A 17490-nucleotide genomic window follows, 5' to 3' on the forward strand; every position below is an offset into this window, starting at 1 on the left:
AGAGGGAAAGGAAGCGAGAGACGAGGCGGCTGGGCTGCGGCGAGCGCCTCTTGCGCGAGCAGGCAGAGACTCCGCCCAGAGCCATCCCTTCAGCAGAGCGAGGCTGGCCTGTCCGGATGTCAGAGCTAGACCCATAGAGCTCGGTAGTCCTCCACGCCTAGAAAATCCCCGGAAGCGCGTTGCGGGGGACTGGATATAAGGGACGGTCGGTCCTTCACTCTGTTCCCTCAGTATCTGGAGCCTCAACTGTGTGCGCGGTAGCAGGTTCCCCTCTGACGGATCGGGGGCAGGGGGTGCTATCCGCATAGTCCTGCAGCTGCTGCCCCCTCCCTGGGTGTTGCATACGGGGAGAGCTGGGCTGGTGCCCATCGCTGCAGAGTGAATAGCGCCCCCCCACCCCTGTGAATGGGGCACCTGTTCCTGCGCTCCTGAGCTCTGGGTTCTCCCTCCCCTCCCTAGCCCTACAGAGAGGGGCTTGTAACTCGCCACACCTACCATAGTTTAGTGACTTTTCTATTGTTGCTTGTCCCTTTATCTCACTAGGCTGAGGCCAGGCTCACCAGACTGCCATTGCCAGGACAGCGCTACTTTCGAGATGACTGCTGAGGAATCCCAACCCTTGTTGAGCTCCAGGAAGCCAAGTGAGCAATGGCTGCTGCCTGCTGAGAGCGTCCCTGTCCTGGATGTCTACCTGAGGTAAGAGCCTTTGCTTTTCTGAGCTGGAGACATTGGAGTTCCTGGATGAGTAGTAACGAAGTGTCAGTGTATGACTGCCCTCCCTACTCTGATGTTTCTAGTGAAGTCTTTTCAGAGACTTCGCTTGCTTCTTCCCATGTGGGGCTCCAGCCTACATGCCATTTGGCTTTGGAATATTTGACATCCTGACTAGACTCCATCCAGACATTATCTTGCTCTCATTTGAGTTTTTTCCTATTTTTATTGAATTTGTCAATTAGTTAAAAGCGTTTTTTTGACATAGCTCTCACAGAACAAAATAAAAGGCCTCTGACAATACAGTATAGTTTTATAATGTGGCATTCCTGCAACTCTCTCCTGAGGCATAGCGGCAAGCGCAGTGACTAATATGGAAGAATGTCACAGTATGAGTTCTGGGCACAGCAGAGTGGAGTGCCTAATAGGCAGGTGTGAATAAGATTCAGTGAGGAAAGCTGGTTGACATCTGACTGACTGAAAATGGAGCTAAGGAGGTAAGTTTTAACCAACACTTAGAAAGGGATTGGCTGTACATCTGGATGTCTTCTAAAAGATATGCTCTAGCTCAACCAAAAGTGCTTGAGGCTGGAATCACTCTAGTGAAATTCTGTCACCTGTGTGATGCTGAAGGTCAGATCAGATCATCATAATAGTCCCTTTTGGCCTTAAAAACTGTGAATGAGGGCAGCGTGCTCTAGTGAACTGATGTGATAGGATGAAGGACCTGATATGAAGGAGAAGGGGATCAGAGAAAATGCAGTTTTGGGGAAAAGAGCTTGCCAAGTTAAATGGGAACACAAGCAGTGGTGAAGACAAAGGCAAGTCTTGTAGTGGGTCATGAGCAAGTGTAGGCCTTTCAAGACAAGGTTGATGTAATTATGTTTGTATCAGGATTCTGAATAGACCGTTTGACTTCCAAGAGACGCTATAGCTAAAGAGAAGAGAGTGGGGTCTTGAAAGCAACAGAGTAAGGAGTAAAATCTGGAGGCACTATGGTCTGATGGATTGGGACTGGGACTTGGGAGATGTGGGTTCTATTCCAGATTTGCCACTCTGATATCACCTCAGTGAAGTCATTTTGTCATATTTTTACTCATCTTTTGAAAAGCATGTTGAGAAGTATGGATGGAAAGAGATCTTTAAGTTCTAAACGTTTTGATTCTAGTTTAAAAATAGTCCAAGTTGGACTTTGTCTTGGTACAAAAGTAAGTAGGAGTTAGAGGATGACTGAAAAAAATGTTTTAAAAAACATATAAGCAGAGAGTTGGCTTTGAGTGCTGGGAGATTTTTTTGCTGTATCCAGACCCACCTTGAACTAATAAACCTTCCAGTCTAAAATCAAAATGGCTTGGAGATGGGATCTGATTGCAGAAATATGTGTAGAGCACTTAAATTACATTTTTTTTATGTATTCAGACATCTCCAGATTCTTACCTGGATTGAGATTGTCTGATGGCTTGCACAGAGGATTCTGAAACATTGAACTGATCTATTTACATTCTTGATTGACCAAGTCACACAATTTGTACATATAAAGCATATTATAAAACAAAATTTTCTTTGGTTTTTGCAGTAATATGAGAACCAACAATTGTATACACATGCAGAATTTCTGTTTGACTCATTCCTGGCTCTTTTACAGCAAAGTCCAGAACAGAAAGCTGTATCTGGCCACCTTTGCTGCTCTCTTGGGACCCCTCAGCTTTGGATTTGTCCTAGGTTACAGTTCACCAGCTATTCCCGATCTGAAGAAAATTAGTGACCCTAAATTAAGATTAGACACCAACGAAGCATCATGGTTTGGGGTAAGTCTCTGCAAGATGCATTATAATAATGTGTGACTGATTTGGTAAGAAAAAATTCCTTACACATTTTCAGTTGTGGGGCAGAGAAGACTATCTGAGAAGACTTTTGAGAAGACTATCTGTTTGTATGAGACTAGGCAGCTTCGGTTTAATAATAGAATATGTACTCTTTCAGTTCTAGGTAATTTGTTCAAATTTTAGTCTGAGTGACTGAAAGTTGTTTTCACCTGATGGCTGTTTGGTAGTCTGTGAAATTAATTTAGAGTTTTTTTGCCTCATTCTATGAACTCATCACACTTGGCATTAACTGGCCTGCTCTTGGCAGTTTCAATAGAATGACCAAAGATTAAATGGGCCCTGGAGACTGAGCTCCCCTCTCTCATTGCTAAATGAGATTGTGCTATATTGGGAGCAAAGCATGTTGTAACAGCTTGGTGGGCCACTGCTTAGGCAGCATCTCTTTTAAACAGTTGAGGCTCCAGAACAGTCAAGCTGGCCGCTCTTGAACCTTAAGTTGTATTTTCTAAAGATGCATGCATGGTGGTTCTATTTTTAACTGACTATAGCTATATATCTTTTCTACTGCAATATCTTTTAATGTTTACTTTTACACACGCGCGCTCTCACTCTAAAACTGATCTACTATCCTTCTGAGGTGGATTAATGATCTTTGGGAATTGCACTAGTTTATGAATGGTTAGTTAGACTAGTCTTTGTCCCTTAGTCTAATGACTTCCGTACATCACCTTTTAAACCAAAAAGCAACGATTAATTTTTGGAAAGGCTGCAGAATGTATAGTCATTTATCTGTTTGTGTATGCTTGTTTTCTGAAGTCTGTAGTAACATTAGGAGCTGCTGCTGGAGGAATACTGGGAGGCTGTATGGTGGATAAAGTTGGGAGGAAGCTGAGTTTGATGCTGTGCTCAATACCATATGTCTCTGGGTTTACAATTATCATATCTGCCCAGAATGTCTGGATGCTTTACATTGGACGAATATTGACTGGGTTAGCCAGTGGCATTACTTCACTTGTTGTTCCAGTAAGTGAAACAATTTCTATTTCTTTCTTATTTATTCAGCATAGTCTGGAAAAATGTTGCATGAGATAATATAATCTTAAAACCAGGAGTGGCACCACAGCTATGGCACCCATACAACCTTAACTCTATCCTATAGTGACACCATGCAATAACCATATGAGTATTATCATAGCATATTAGTGTTTGTGGTCTTTTATATTAAATAGCATTGACTTTAAAGATGGATTACATTTATTTCCTCTTGGTGTCTCTCTGAAAGGCAAAACTTAAATGATTTGGGTTTCCCAATGGCATTTCCAGTCCTCAATATGTTTGGATTTCTTTTCAGTTTAATGTTAACTCTGAATTTCCCAGGTTTATAATACTTGTTATTAGTGCATCACTGTAACACTCTTTTATTATTATTAATTATTACTATTAAATAGTTTTTGTCCAGGGATTTCCTTGTCCTTAACTTTTTGTTTAATATATAAAGAGTAAATAAAACACAGACTACATATCTTCAATTTTTAATATCGTTCTAAAACTTTTTAAACTCTTTTTGGGTCAGATTTGCTATTAGGCTGTGGCTGCATTACAGCATTTTGGAGCAGTGCAAAGCAGGCAGAATGTATACATTCAGTTTACTGTTATTTCCTGACTTTCATTTTTTTCCCTATGCGTGCGCGCGCGCACACGTTTTCCCCTCAGTTTCCCCTACCTTTTGTCCTCCTTGGTGAGCAGATCTAGTGTAATTCATAGTTTTGAAGGGATCCCAGTGGAGCTGTCTTGGGCTCCACCTCTGTGTATCTGTTACCAGAATTGTGGACTTATTTTGTAGTTCACATTAGCATCCATTTCCAGGATGCTAACTTATTTTCCTCTATGCAAGCTGTGGCATTTTGATTTCTGTTAATTTTTGGCACGTTTATTGGTATTCTTGGCAGAGCCTTTCATGGAATCAATGTAAATTTCCAAAAGTAACACTGCTGGTTTTAGTCATTCCAGTGTAGCTGCTTATGATTCATGTTGGAACAATGTGGCGTATTTTAACAAGTTATTTTCAATATCAGCTATTGTTACTTTTTAAAACTTTTTTGTTAATATTTTCTAATTATGCATTTTTAGGTGTATATTTCTGAAATATCCCACTCAAAAATTCGAGGAACACTTGGCTCATCTGTTCAGCTGATGGTGGTGACTGGTATACTAGGAGCTTATGTTGCAGGTATTGCACTTAGTTATAGAATCATAGAACTGTTGGGCTGGAAAGGACCCTGAGTGGTCATCAAATCCAGCCCCCTCTGCTGTAGCAGGACCAAGTAAACCTAGACCATCCCTGACAGGTATTCGTCCAACCTGTTCTTAAAAACCTCCAATGGAGGATTCCACAGCCTTCCTTGAAAGACTGTTCCAGAGCTTATCTACACTTAAAATTAGAAAATTTTATGTAATAGCTAACCTAAATATCCGTTGCTGCAGATTAAGCATGTTACTACTTCTATCTTCAGTGTATGTGGAGACCGGTCCTCTTTATAATAGCCTTTGACATATTGGAAGACCTGTTATGAGGTCCCACCAGTTGTTTTTTCTCAAGACTAAATGTGCCTAGTGGTGTGGTTGTCTTTATTGAATTTCATCTTGCTGAATTCACACCAATATTCCAATTTGTCACGGTTCTTTTGAATTCTAATCATAGAACCATAGATGATTAGGGTTGGAAGAGCCCTCAGGAGGTCATCTAGTCCAACCCCCTTGTCATGGTATAATTCCCCACTCTGAACCTTAGCGTCCAAAAGATGGGGTACCAGCATGAATTCCTCTAAGCTCAATTACCAGCTTAGTACTTGTAGCGCTGCCACCAACCAGGAATTCCAGTGCCTGGTACACTCTGGTCCTCCCCAAAACCTTGCCCGGGGACCCCCAAGACCCAGTCCCTCTGGATCTTAACACAAGCAAAGTAAACACTTTCCCTCACCGTTGCCTCTCCCAGGCTTCCCCTCCCTTGGTTACCCTGGAAAATTACTGTGATTTAAACTCCTTGAATCCTAAAACAGAGAGGAAAATTCACCTTCCCCCTCCCAGACTCTCCCTGAGAGAGAAAGTAATCCTAACACAGAGAGAAAATTAACCTTTCTCTCCCCCTTCCCTCCTTTCTCCCCACCAATTCCCTGGTGGATCCAGACCCAGTCCCCTGGGGTCTCACCAGAATAAAAAAAACCATCAGGTTCTTAAACAAGAAAAGCTTGTAATTAAAGAAAATTTTTACTGTTTTTTCTATCTTTGTAAATTTTTAAGATGGAATATGTTACAGGGTCTTTCAGCTGTAGACACTGGGAATACCCTTCCAGCCTAAGTATACAAGTACAAAGTAAAATCCTTTCAGCAAAATACAAATTTGAACTCCTTCCAGCCAAATACACATTTGCAAATAAAGAAAACAAACATAAGCCTAACTCGCCTATTCTACCTAGTATTTACTATTCTGAGCACATAAGAGACTGTATCAGAGAGACTGGAGAGAATCCTAGTTACACGTCTGGTCACTCTCAGAACCCAGAGAGAACAACAACCAAACACTAACAGCACACACAAACTTCCCTCCCTCAAGATTTGAAAGTATCCTGTCCCCTGATTGGTCCTCTGGTCAGGTGACAGCCAGGCTCACTGAACTTCTTAACCCTTTACAGGCAAAAGAGACATGAAGTACTCCTGTTCTATTAACCCTTAACTATCTGTTTATGACACCCCTGCTCAAAGCAGTACCAACACCAACTAAATTATCCCAGCCAGGGCTCTGTCAAGCTGGGCCTTAAAAACCATTAAGGATGGATATTCCACCACCTCCTTAGGTAACCCATTCCAGTGTTTCACCACCCTCCTGGTGAAATAGTGTTTTCTAAAATCCAACCTCGACCTCTCCCACTGCAACTTGAGACCATTGCTCCTTGTTCTGTCATCTGCTACCACTGAGAACAGCCCGAGCTCCATCCTCTTTGGAACCTCCCTTCAGGTAGTTGAAGGCTGCTATCAGATCCCCTCTCATTCTTCTCTTCTGCAGACTAAATAACCCCAGTTCCCTCAGGCTCTCCTCATAAGTCATGTGCCCCAGCTCCCAATCATTTGCGTTGCCCTCTGCTGGACTCGCTCCAATTTGTCATAGATTCTAGGACTGGAAGGGACCTCGAGAGGTCATCGAGTCCAGTCCCCTGCCCTCATGGCAGGACCAAATACTGTCTAGACCATCCCTGATAGACATTTATCTAACCTACTCTTAAATATCTCCAGAGATGGAGATTCCACAACCTCCCTGGGCAATTTATTCCAGTGTTTAACTACCCTGACAGTTAGAAACTTTTTCCTAATGTCCAACCTAAATCTCCCTTGCTGCAGTTTAAGCCAATTGCTTCTTGTTCTATCCTTAGAGGCTAAGGTGAACAAGTTTTCTCCCTCTTCCTGATGACACCCTTTTAGATACCTGAAAACTGCTATCATGTCCCCTCTCAGTCTTCTCTTTTCCAAACTAAATAAACCCAATTATTTCAGCCTTCCATCATAGGTCATGTTCTCAAGACCTTTAATCATTCTCGTTGCTCTTCTCTGGACCCTCTCCAATTTCTCCACATCTTTCTTGAAATGCAGTGCCCAGAACTGGACACAATACTCCAGTTGAGGCCTAACCAGCGCAGAGTGGAGCAGAAGAATGACTTCTCGTGTCTTGTTTACAACACACCTGTTAATGCATCCCAGAATCACGTTTGCTTTTTTTGCAACAGTATCACACTGTTGACTCATATTTAGCTTGTGGTCCACTATGACCCCTAGATCTTTCTGCCATACTCCTTCCTAGACAGTCTCTTCCCATTCTGTATGTGTGAAACTGACTGTTCCTTCCTAAGTGGAGCACTTTGCATTTGTCTTTATTGAACTTCATCCGGTTTACCTCAGACCATTTCTCCAATTTGTCCAGATCATTTTGAATTTTGACCCTGTCCTCCAAAGCAGTTGCAATCCCTCCCAGTTTGGTATCATCTGCAAACTTAATAAGAGTACTTTCTATGCCAACATCTAAGTCGTTGATGAAGATATTGAAGAGAGCCGGTCCCAAAACAGACCCCTGCGAAACCCCACTTGTTATACCTTTCCAGCAGGATTGGGAGCCATTAATAACTACTCTCTGAGTACGGTTGTCCAGCCAGTTATGCACCCACCTTATAGTAGCCCCATCTAAATTGTATTTGCCTAGTTTATCAATAAGGATATCATGCTAGACCATATCAAATGCCTTACTAAAGTCTAGGTATACCACATCCACCGCTTCTCCTTTATCCACAAGGCTCGTTATCCTATCAAAGAAAGCTATCAGATTGGTTTGACACCATTTGTTCTTTACAAATCCATGCTGGCTATTCCCTATCACCTTACCACCTTCCAAGTGTTTGCAGATGATTTCTTTAATTACTTGCTCCATTATCTTCCCTGGCACAGAAGTTAAACTAACTGGTCTGTAGTTTCCTAGGTTGTTTTTATTTCCCTTTTTATAGATGGGCACTATATTTGCCCTTTTCCAGTCTTCCTTTCTGTAGTGGTGGGCCCAAAACTGGACGCAACACTTCAGGTGTGGCCTCACCAGTGCTGAAGAGAGGGGAATAATCACTTCCGTCGATCTGCTAGCAATGCTCCTACTAATGCAGACCAATATGGTGTTAGCCTTCTTGGCAACAAGGGTACACTGCTGACTCGTATCCAGCTTCTCATCCACTGTAATCCCCAGGCCCTTTTCTGCAGAACCACTGTTTAGCCAGTCGGTCCCCAGCCTGTAGCGGTGCATGGAATTCTTCTGTCCTAAGTGCAGGATTCTGCGCTTGTCCTTGTTGAACCTCATCAGATTTCTTTTGACCCAATCCTCCAATTTGTCTAGGTCACTCTGGACCCTATCCCTACCCTCCAGCATATCTACCTCTCCCCCATCTCTCTCTCTCTCTCTCTCTCTCTCTCTGCTTAATGTCATCTGTGAACTTTCTGAGGGCGCAATCCATCCCATCATCCAGATTATTAATGAAGATGTTGAACAAAACCAGCCCCATAACCGACCCCTGGTACACTCCGTTTGATACCGGCTGCCAACTAGACATCAAGCCCTTGATAATTACCCATTGAGCCTGACAATCTAGCCAGCTTTCTATCCACCTTATAGTCCATTCATCCAATCCATACTTCTTTAACTTGCTGGCAAGAATACTATGGGAGACCATATCAAAAGCTTTGCTAAAGTCAAGATATATCACGTCCACTGCTTTCCTGATATCCACAGAGCCAGTTATTTCATCATAGAAGGCAGTCAGGTTGGTCAAGCATGACTAGCCCTTTGTGAATCTATGTCGACTGTTCCTGATCACCTTCCTCTCCTCCAAGTGCTTAAAAATGGTTTCCTTGAAGACGTACCTGCTCCATGATTTTTTCCAGGGACTGAGGTGAGACTGACCGGTCTGTAGTTCTCCTGGTTCTCCTTCCCTTTTTTTTTTTTTTTTTTTAAAGATGGACACTATATTTGCCTTTTACCAGTCGTCCGTGACTTTCCCCCAATCACCATGAGTTTTCAAAGATAATGTCCCACAGCTCTGCAGTCACATCAGCCAATTCCTTCCACACCCGCGGATGCATTAGATCTGGACCCATGGACTTGTGCATGTCCTGTTTTTCTAAATAGTCCTTAACCTGTTCTTTCACCACTGAAGGCCTCCAAAGTGCTTGCAACTCCTCCCAGCTTGATGTCATCTGCAAATTTTGTAAGCATAATTTCCACTTCCTTATCCAAGTCATTAATTAAAATATTGCATAGTGTGGAGCCACAACTGATGCCTGTGGAACCCCACTAGATACATCCTCCCAGTTTGACAGTGAACCATTGATATTACTCTGAGTATAGTCTTTCAACCAGTTTTGCATCCATCTTCTAGTAATTCCATCTAGACCATATTTCCCTAGTTTGCTTAGGAGACTGTTGTGTAGGGCTGTGTCAAAAGCCTTACTAAAATTAAGATGTATCACATCTGCTTTTTCCCATCCACTTGACCAATAACCCCATCAAAGAAGGAAATTAGGTTGGTTTGGAATAATTTTTTTTTTTGGATACGTACATGCTGGCTACGTGGGAGGCAGGGATAGTGAAACTTCTCCAGACTTCAGGAAGAGAATCGGCACATGCTCAGGGAACCACTCTTGATGAAAGGGAAAATGTAGTACACAAATTGCTTTATCAGCAAAGCTAGTGCAGCTCACTATAATGCATACAAATATCAGCTGATTCTCTTCATTTATGTTCCATCCCCTTCTTGCCTCAGGAATGGCACTCAGATGGCGCTGGCTGGCTGTGCTATGTTCTTTCCCACCTTGCATAATGCTCGTGTTCATGTCCTTCATGCCTGAAACACCTAGGTTCCTGCTGAACCAGAAAAAACGCACTGAAGCTATGGCTGCTTTACAGTTTCTGCGGGGATCAGAAGTGGACTATGAATGGGAATGCAGGCAGATTGAAACCCATGCTGAGGAGCAGGTGATGAAGATTTTGTTCTGGGTTACACTAAAAGCCTTTTTTATTCAGTAAAGAAGAAACGTGGTTAAATATGGTTATTACATACTTTGTGTGGTCAGAGATAATAGTGAAATAATTGAGTACCTTTCCCAGATCTTAAAGATCTCTGCGTAGCTCCAAAGTTTGTCTACTTCACTAACAGAAGTTGGTACAACAAAAGATCCTGCCCACTTTGTCTCATAAATAAGAGCACAGATTAGTCCCCTCAATTTGTTCTAGAGATCATATTGACCAAACTACTAAACAAGTCTTTATAGTTTGGACTCATAGATATTTGTAGAAAGTGAATACCAATAAATCTCTCATGTTTTACAAAGGGGTTTGTGGATTTGGGTATCTTGTGAGGTCTGGATGATGGGGCAGTAGGAGGGGCAGGCAGAAACTTCAGAGGAAATTGATGCCCGGTTTTTCTAAATTCCCTGCTGTGGCTTCAAATGTTGCTCCCGCAGGTGTCCAAATACTATGGTTCAGTTATAGGAATGGGAACTGAGGGTAGAAGAAATCAGCATTATTTAAGTACTGAGCGTTCCCAAGCTATTCCAAACATAACAATCACATTCATTATACCAGTTTAATAGATTACTTAAATGGGGGACTTGCTCTGTTTGTGTGTGACCAAGTGCCTGGGATAGACCACACTGACAATGTCCCTTTCAGGGCTGACTGTCTGCAAGAAATAGGGCAATCACCAAAGCTGGTGGTTTACACTCTAATCAATTAGATTCACCAAACTGGTAATAAAAGAGCTTCTGCAGTACCAGACTGGCTAGCCAGAAGCCAAACACTGTCCCCTTTTAAGCATTCTGGCTCCAATCCAGACAACCAAGTCTAATAAAGTGAGAGATTATTGAAAACCCATTTCACTATATGTGAGGTTCTTTCCACCCCCAAAGGATCAAACACACACATCCCCAGGTCAATATGAATTTCAGATCTTACCCAGATATCACACTGTCAGCCAGTCCTTAGCAACTAAAGATTTATTAATAAAAGAAAAGAAGAGTTACAAATGGTTAATAGATTTATTTACATACTAATGATTGCAAAGTCCTTATATCAGGTTTGTAGCAGTGATGGAATAGACTGCTGGCTTGTAAAATCTCTCTGGTGATTTCCAAAAGATTGGAAGGTCCTCAGTCCATAGTTCAAGATGTTTGTTGTAAATCTATAGTCCAGAGAATTAGAGCAGGAAAGAAGCAAAATGGAGGTGTCTTTATATTCTCCTTCATGTACATGGAAATTTACTATATCAAAGTCCACAGCCCCTGTATATGAAAGCTACTGTCCCAAGATGGAGTCCAGGGTCACATAAGCGTATCACAAGCTCCTACATGTTTTGCTGCATCACAGGGGGTGGCCATTAGCTCCTTGCTGTCTGAGGCATCCTCAAAAAATGCTATCTGGACAGGATGAATTTCTTCAATGGCCCGTTGGGAGAGTGGAGTTTCCCTGATGGGCCCTCAGCACACACATTTACATCAGGGCTAAGCAGTTTTTGGCAGACTACAATACATGTTTCAGATACAGGTACATAGCCAATATTCATAACTTCAGATACAAAGATGATTCATGCTTATAAACAGGATAATCATACTTATCAATGGAAAAGTTGTATGATTTGCTACCTTACATGACATTCTTTGTACAAGATTTATGGAAATTGTATAACAGTGTTAACAGTAATATAAATGGCCACCTTTCTTATATGCAGCATCACAATATGGTCTTATGATAGATCTGAATCTCAGTGGTAGCACTTCTTCATTCAGTTATGCAAATCAAATAATTGTCACTGAATTAGGGTTGCCTATGTCTTCCTTTATAGCACAGACTAAGTGTTGCTGAATTTAAGAATCCATCTATCTACAAGCCATTTCTTATTGGTGTTGCACTGATGTTCTTCCAGCAAGTAACAGGGATTAATGCAATTATGTTTTATGCAGAAACTATCTTTGAAGAAGCTAATTTCAAGGTAAGCATTGTTTACTTCCATCTTTCTAAAATACAATAGATAAGTGCAGTTTAGCCGAATGTTGCACTTGAGTAGAGTACCAAACAGAAACCATATATGAATTTGGTGAATCTGTTAGTCATGGAAAAACGTTTTGTCTCTGTGGTTTTGTTTGTATGCAGACATCTCACTGTCCTTGTTCTGGCTGGTTAGTTTTATTAACTGTTTCTTCAAGGAAAATATATATTAGGCTGCTGCTCAGCAACTTTGCCTCCATTTCCAGGAAATTTAGTATAAGGTGCCAGAAGCCCACTTGGTCATAGGGCCACGCAGAATCTCTCTCGCCATGGTTACTACTGTGTGCTTCAGAGGAAGTAAAATTGCTGTGTCAGGTGAAAGCTAAATTACAGCATTGGAGAGGAATAATTGCTGGAGTGGATCTCTATAGAAAGATCAAGATATTTTACTAGTCATAATTAAATTCTATTTTTAAGCTAATACTTCATGCAAAGTGCTTCCGTCTGGTGTCAGTTTTCAGTTTAACTGACAAAGATATGCTCTGCATGTTAGAATCAAACTTTAAAAATAGTTTTTTTTTTTTTCCTTTCATGCATTCATCCTCCACTGCCTCAATTTCCCTTTGTTTCTTGCATAATCTCCAGGTCATCCACAGGTATGGCAGTGACAGAGGCTTGTGAGAGAATCAGCTGCTAATAACAATCTTGTGTTCATTTTCTGAATGAAATGAATAAAATTGAGACTTCATGTATATTAAGAGCAGTGGTTGTGAGTTGGACATCTGGGCTGCTATCCTTGACATTCCTGTTAGTTTCTTCTGACTTTGCCAAAGTCATGTAACGGAGCCATAATGTTATAATCCATGGCTAGGAAATTCTCATCCGCACAGTATGGCCATTCAGAACCTTATGGTAGCAGGATGATCTACAGTAGTGGTGGCCAAACTTACTGACCCTCCGAGCGCATATGACGATCTTCAGACGTTCAAGAGCTGGGTTGTGCCTGCCAGTCGCCGCGGAATGGTGGGGCTAAGGGCTTCTGCCCTGCAGGGATGGGGGCCTCCGGGCTTCAGATGAAGCACCAAGCCCTGGCTGGCGCACCCCATGGGGCTGAAACCCCGAGACTCCTATCCCTGCTGTGCAGAAGAAGCCTCTAGCGCCCCCCCCCATCCACAGGGTAGAAGCCCTGAGCTCTCTCCCCTCCCCCATCCCCCAACCTGTCTGGTAGGCAGAGAATGGGGTGAGGGATCATGTGGGCTCTGCAAGCTGCACCTTAACTGTAAAAGAGAATTGCAGAATTTTGTAGAATTTAATTTTTTGGTGCAGAATCTCCCCAGGAGTAATTTACCTGGTGAGGCTTAATGATTGAAAAGCATTTTGAGATCCTCATATGAAAGGTACTGTGCAGAAGCACAGTATGTTAGTTAATACAGAGATCAGACCAAGATATCAATACTGCATAAAAATTAGCAATACAAAATATGCTTATTTCTTTTTTACCTGCAGCATTACTGGAAAATCCTAATCACTTAATGAACAGCATGACATTGCTTCTACAGATTTCTTTTCTCTTACTTTCAGGACAGCAGAATGGCCTCTGTTGTTGTGGGTTCCGTACAAGTGTTTTTCACAGCTGTGGCTGCACTTATTATAGATAAAACTGGGCGAAAAGTACTGCTTTCTCTTTCAGGTAAAAACCAAAACAAAACCTGTATCTTAAAATATAAAGCACATATGAGACAGCTGATTTAGATCAATCTGAATGGATGAGGAAATGTCTAGACACTATTTTGTTTTCTCCAAACCATACTTAAGAATCTCTCTCTTTGGAGACTGTGACTGAAGGTGTTAAAGACCTAGGTCCAGACTTCTCCAGTGTCCTGCATCTTTGTGTCTGCTTTGTGCCCTTAACTTTCCACTGTATCCTACATTATAGGAATCCTGCTTCCATGTTGCCAGTTAATAACTGAGAACGTAAGCTCCAGAAGCAGTACAATGAGTTTCTAAACTCTTTGAGGCCTTTTTATTTAAAGGCTGGGACAATGATGAAAGTATCTTTCATCATGCAAAAACTTGCCTGCATTTTAACATTCCAGACTTGGGTCAGATATGCAAAAGCTTAAAGATACTTTCTATTGGTAAATGTCCTCCTTTAAGAACAATATTGTTTGTAATACCAAAAATATCCTAGCTTGCCTACTGCATGAAGGTTTGTAATTATGCAGTGAAGTGGCTTATTTTAAAACTTAACTTCTGTAGACTTAGTCTGGTGATTTAGAAGAAGAGTGATCACAACTTACACACTGCACTGGAGAGCCTTCCTTCCTTTCAAAAGATAATTATCATAAACTCTCATTTCAGATGATGCAAGGGAGAGATCTTTCCAAAAAAGCAGTTTGCTTTCTTAGCTACATTAAAGTACCATTGTCTTCTGAAATTAGTGAACACTTCTTGTTTACTTGTGCCTATTTCACAAGTAGGTTTGGTGGTATTAATTATATCAAGCAGGATTCATTTACTCGAACATGCATATATGTATTCAGTATACTTGAATCCTGTAATTGTATGTATATTCACAGTGATTGCTGAGGTTGTTGTAATTCTAGATACTATTTTATTTATTTAGTTTTGGTGATCTCACTTGAGTCAGCCTGTACCAAATAGTTTCAGAGGTAGTTTCTAAGGATGCTATTCTTATACAATCATTGTGGGCAAAGCACTGATGTGAGGAATGTCCATAAGAGGCTTGTTTTTTGTATTTAATTTATTGATTCTGGTCTCTCGGATACAAATCTTTTCCAAGTGGCAATAAATCTGCAGTTGGTTCTTCTTTACTTTTGCAGGGGTCATTATGGCTATCAGCACTGCAGCATTTGGGCTGTACTGTAAAGTGATCCTTCCAAACCCTCAGAATTCATCACAATCTGACTTATTGACTACACTAAATTCAGCATCTGTAGGAGCAGAAAACAATCTAGCATGGTTGGCTGTAGTGAGCTTGGGGCTGTTCATCACTGGTGAGTGGTCTGGCATTGTAGTCATGGGCTATGCAAAAAAAAATTGTCCATGACTATAAAAGCACTTGAGACAAGAGTACTGTATTCCTCAGAAGTTCTTGAGTATGGCCTTATAATAGTACTGGTCAGCTGTGACCTCTGACTCACTAAGAGTTGTGAAAGCCCAGCACTTCTTGGGGATCAAGCTATAACACTGTGCTCCTGCAGTCTGTACTACGCTCAGCAGGGACTCCTGAAAGGGTGTAGGGCAGGTGTCTCAAACATGCGGCCCGCAGGGCTCTTGCGTGTGGCCCGCCAAACTCCCTGTCCCCCCCGTCCCTCTGCCTACCTGCGGGATTGCCCCCTGTGGCGTTGAGTCCCGCACTGCTGTTTGAAGCAGTTGGCAGCACACCCCTTCGGGCCAGGGGGGAGCGGGAAGGAGGCAGAGGGCTCCTGCATTGCCTCCTTCCAGGCACCGTCCCCTGCAGCTCCCATTGGCTGGGAACAGGGAACCACAGCCAATGGGAGCTTCGTGGGAGGTACCTAGAAGAGTGGCAAGAGCAGCGCATGCACGGAACCCAGACAGGGAGCCTGCCCTGGCCCCCATGCCCACCACTGCCAGCCCAGAACCGCTCTAGGTAAGCGGCACCGGACTGGAGCCCACACCCTGCACCCCAACTCCCTGCCCTGAGCCCCCTGCCACATACCGCATCCCTCCTGCCCTGAGCCCCCTGTTGCACTCCTCACCCTCTTGCACCCCACCCACCAATGCCCTGCCCTGAGCCCCTGCTGCACCCTTTCTGCACCCCCTGGGGGCAGCGTTGGGGTGGGGACGGCAGGGAAGAGGTAGGGCAGGGGCAAGGCCTAATGGAAGGGGTGGAGTGGGGGTGGGGCCAGAGGCAGCAAGTGGGAGTGTCAGTGATGCAGCCCTTGGTTCAATGCACGAGTCCTCATGTGGCCCTCATGGTCATTTGAGTTTGAGACCCCTGGTGTAAGATATGGATTAATCAGCCTGGACCACATTCTTAGATATTGCACTTAAATATGTTGTTTTTTTTTTAAACTGTGTTCACAACCAGAAGCATTTTGTTTTTTCCTGCACCAGTCAAAGTGAGGTAACTTTTTAGGTAGTGCAGGGCAATTGATGTTAAAAATGTAGATTTAGTGTGAAGAAACCTCCACTTCAGAGAGGTAACAAAACCCCCCTCTCATTTATCTAAGCGTGTTATCAGATGGTGTTGCAACAATACCCCAAAATTATTTCCACCAAGTATATACCAGTTTTTGGAGTGTGCATATCGGTACTGCTTTCGAAATGAAATGTTCCCTCTACAGCAGTCTGAGAGGACAGTAGTTAGAGTTGGGGTAGAATTAACATATCACAGAAAAGGCTTTGGGATCATTCACAACTTGCTTCTTTAAATGCAAAACAAGTTTATTTTCACCTTTTTATTTTCAATTTCAGGTTTTGCCCTTGGCTGGGGTCCCATTCCGTGGCTGGTGATGTCTGAAATATTCCCACTTAAAGCTAGAGGGATATCCAGCGGTGCCTGTGTCTTAACAAACTGGTTTATGGCTTTTTTAATAACCAAGGAATTTCATGATCTTACAGTAAGCACCATGTAACCCCAATTATGAGCCTTACCGCTTCTGATTCATGGTGAAAGTTGATAAACAATGCTGTTGGCAAATCACTCAGCTATGCTCTTCCCTGGTAATGAGGTATTGCAGGTAGTCCTATACAGCTTTTGTTTTTTCCCATAATAATTTTCTTTTTCTTTCAGGGCTTCCTGACGTCCTATGGCACTTTCTGGCTTTTCTCTGTCTTCTGTATTCTAAATGTAATTTTTACTGTCCTGTATGTGCCTGAAACAAAAGGAAGGACATTGGAACAAATAGAGGCTCACTTCCGAAGATCACCTGCACCCTGAGGAGGTTTACCCTGTAGGAAAGTTTCCTATTAGGTTACTGTTAGTGTTATTGCCTAAACTTTTCCAAGAAACATCCTCTGGGTTAGTAGGCTGCACGTGAATTCATGATGTGGTTAAACATGGTTTAAATCAATTTCTAATCAATTTTTTGTTAACTTTGGCAAAAATCTGAATTGCACTGTGGAGAACCAAAACATTTTTCTCATATGCATGTATGCATTCAGCTTCTTTCAGGTTTACAAAGCAGCAGGTTGTGCCAATTCACTGTGATACATGAGTTCTCTCCTTTTCCCAGGCCTTGGCGCTTCATTTAGGCTGTCACTGTTTTTCTCTTTCCAATATTCCCTTTACCTACTTTAGATTAGTTATGAAGGCTGAATAACTGCTTTTACTGGATTAGCTGGTATGCTGTTGTCTCTTATTGCCTGACCTGCATTAACTTCATACCTTATTTTGATTCT

The 17490-nt window shown here is 42.4% G+C and overlaps 1 protein-coding gene across 4 annotated transcripts; it reads left to right on the forward strand.

The window, feature by feature from the left end:
* Positions 1 to 21: 21 nt before the first annotated feature.
* On the forward strand, positions 22 to 17426 carry SLC2A8 (solute carrier family 2 member 8). Of its 4 annotated transcripts, XM_050926722.1 has the most exons (11): positions 22 to 205; positions 544 to 696; positions 2357 to 2519; positions 3354 to 3560; positions 4668 to 4767; positions 9884 to 10095; positions 11960 to 12106; positions 13684 to 13792; positions 14946 to 15119; positions 16564 to 16709; positions 16883 to 17426. In XM_050926722.1, exons 2-11 carry the CDS (start codon positions 596 to 598, stop codon positions 17027 to 17029), a joined length of 1506 nt encoding a protein of 501 aa, XP_050782679.1. In that variant the 5' UTR covers positions 22 to 205; positions 544 to 595; the 3' UTR covers positions 17030 to 17426. The 4 variants fall into 4 exon arrangements, with proteins under 4 accessions (XP_050782679.1, XP_050782680.1, XP_050782678.1 ...); XM_050926721.1 differs by lacking the exon at positions 22 to 205 and having other exon boundaries at positions 216 to 696; XM_050926724.1 differs by lacking the exon at positions 22 to 205 and having other exon boundaries at positions 603 to 696; positions 2434 to 2519.
* Positions 17427 to 17490: the final 64 nt, after the last annotated feature.

Source organism: Gopherus flavomarginatus, chromosome 17 (genome assembly GCF_025201925.1).
Source record: "Gopherus flavomarginatus isolate rGopFla2 chromosome 17, rGopFla2.mat.asm, whole genome shotgun sequence".
Lineage (NCBI taxonomy): Eukaryota > Metazoa > Chordata > Testudines > Testudinidae > Gopherus > Gopherus flavomarginatus.

Excerpts from the sequence above, each read along its gene's own strand:
- SLC2A8 (XM_050926722.1), top strand. The coding sequence starts at position 596 with ATGACTGCTGAGGAATCCCAACCCTTGTTGAGCTCCAGGAAGCCAAGT. Across the intron at positions 4,768-9,883 it reads ACTAGGAGCTTATGTTGCAG|GAATGGCACTCAGATGGCGC; the intron begins GTATTGCACTTA and ends TTCTTGCCTCAG. Across the intron at positions 13,793-14,945 it reads AGTACTGCTTTCTCTTTCAG|GGGTCATTATGGCTATCAGC; the intron begins GTAAAAACCAAA and ends TTACTTTTGCAG.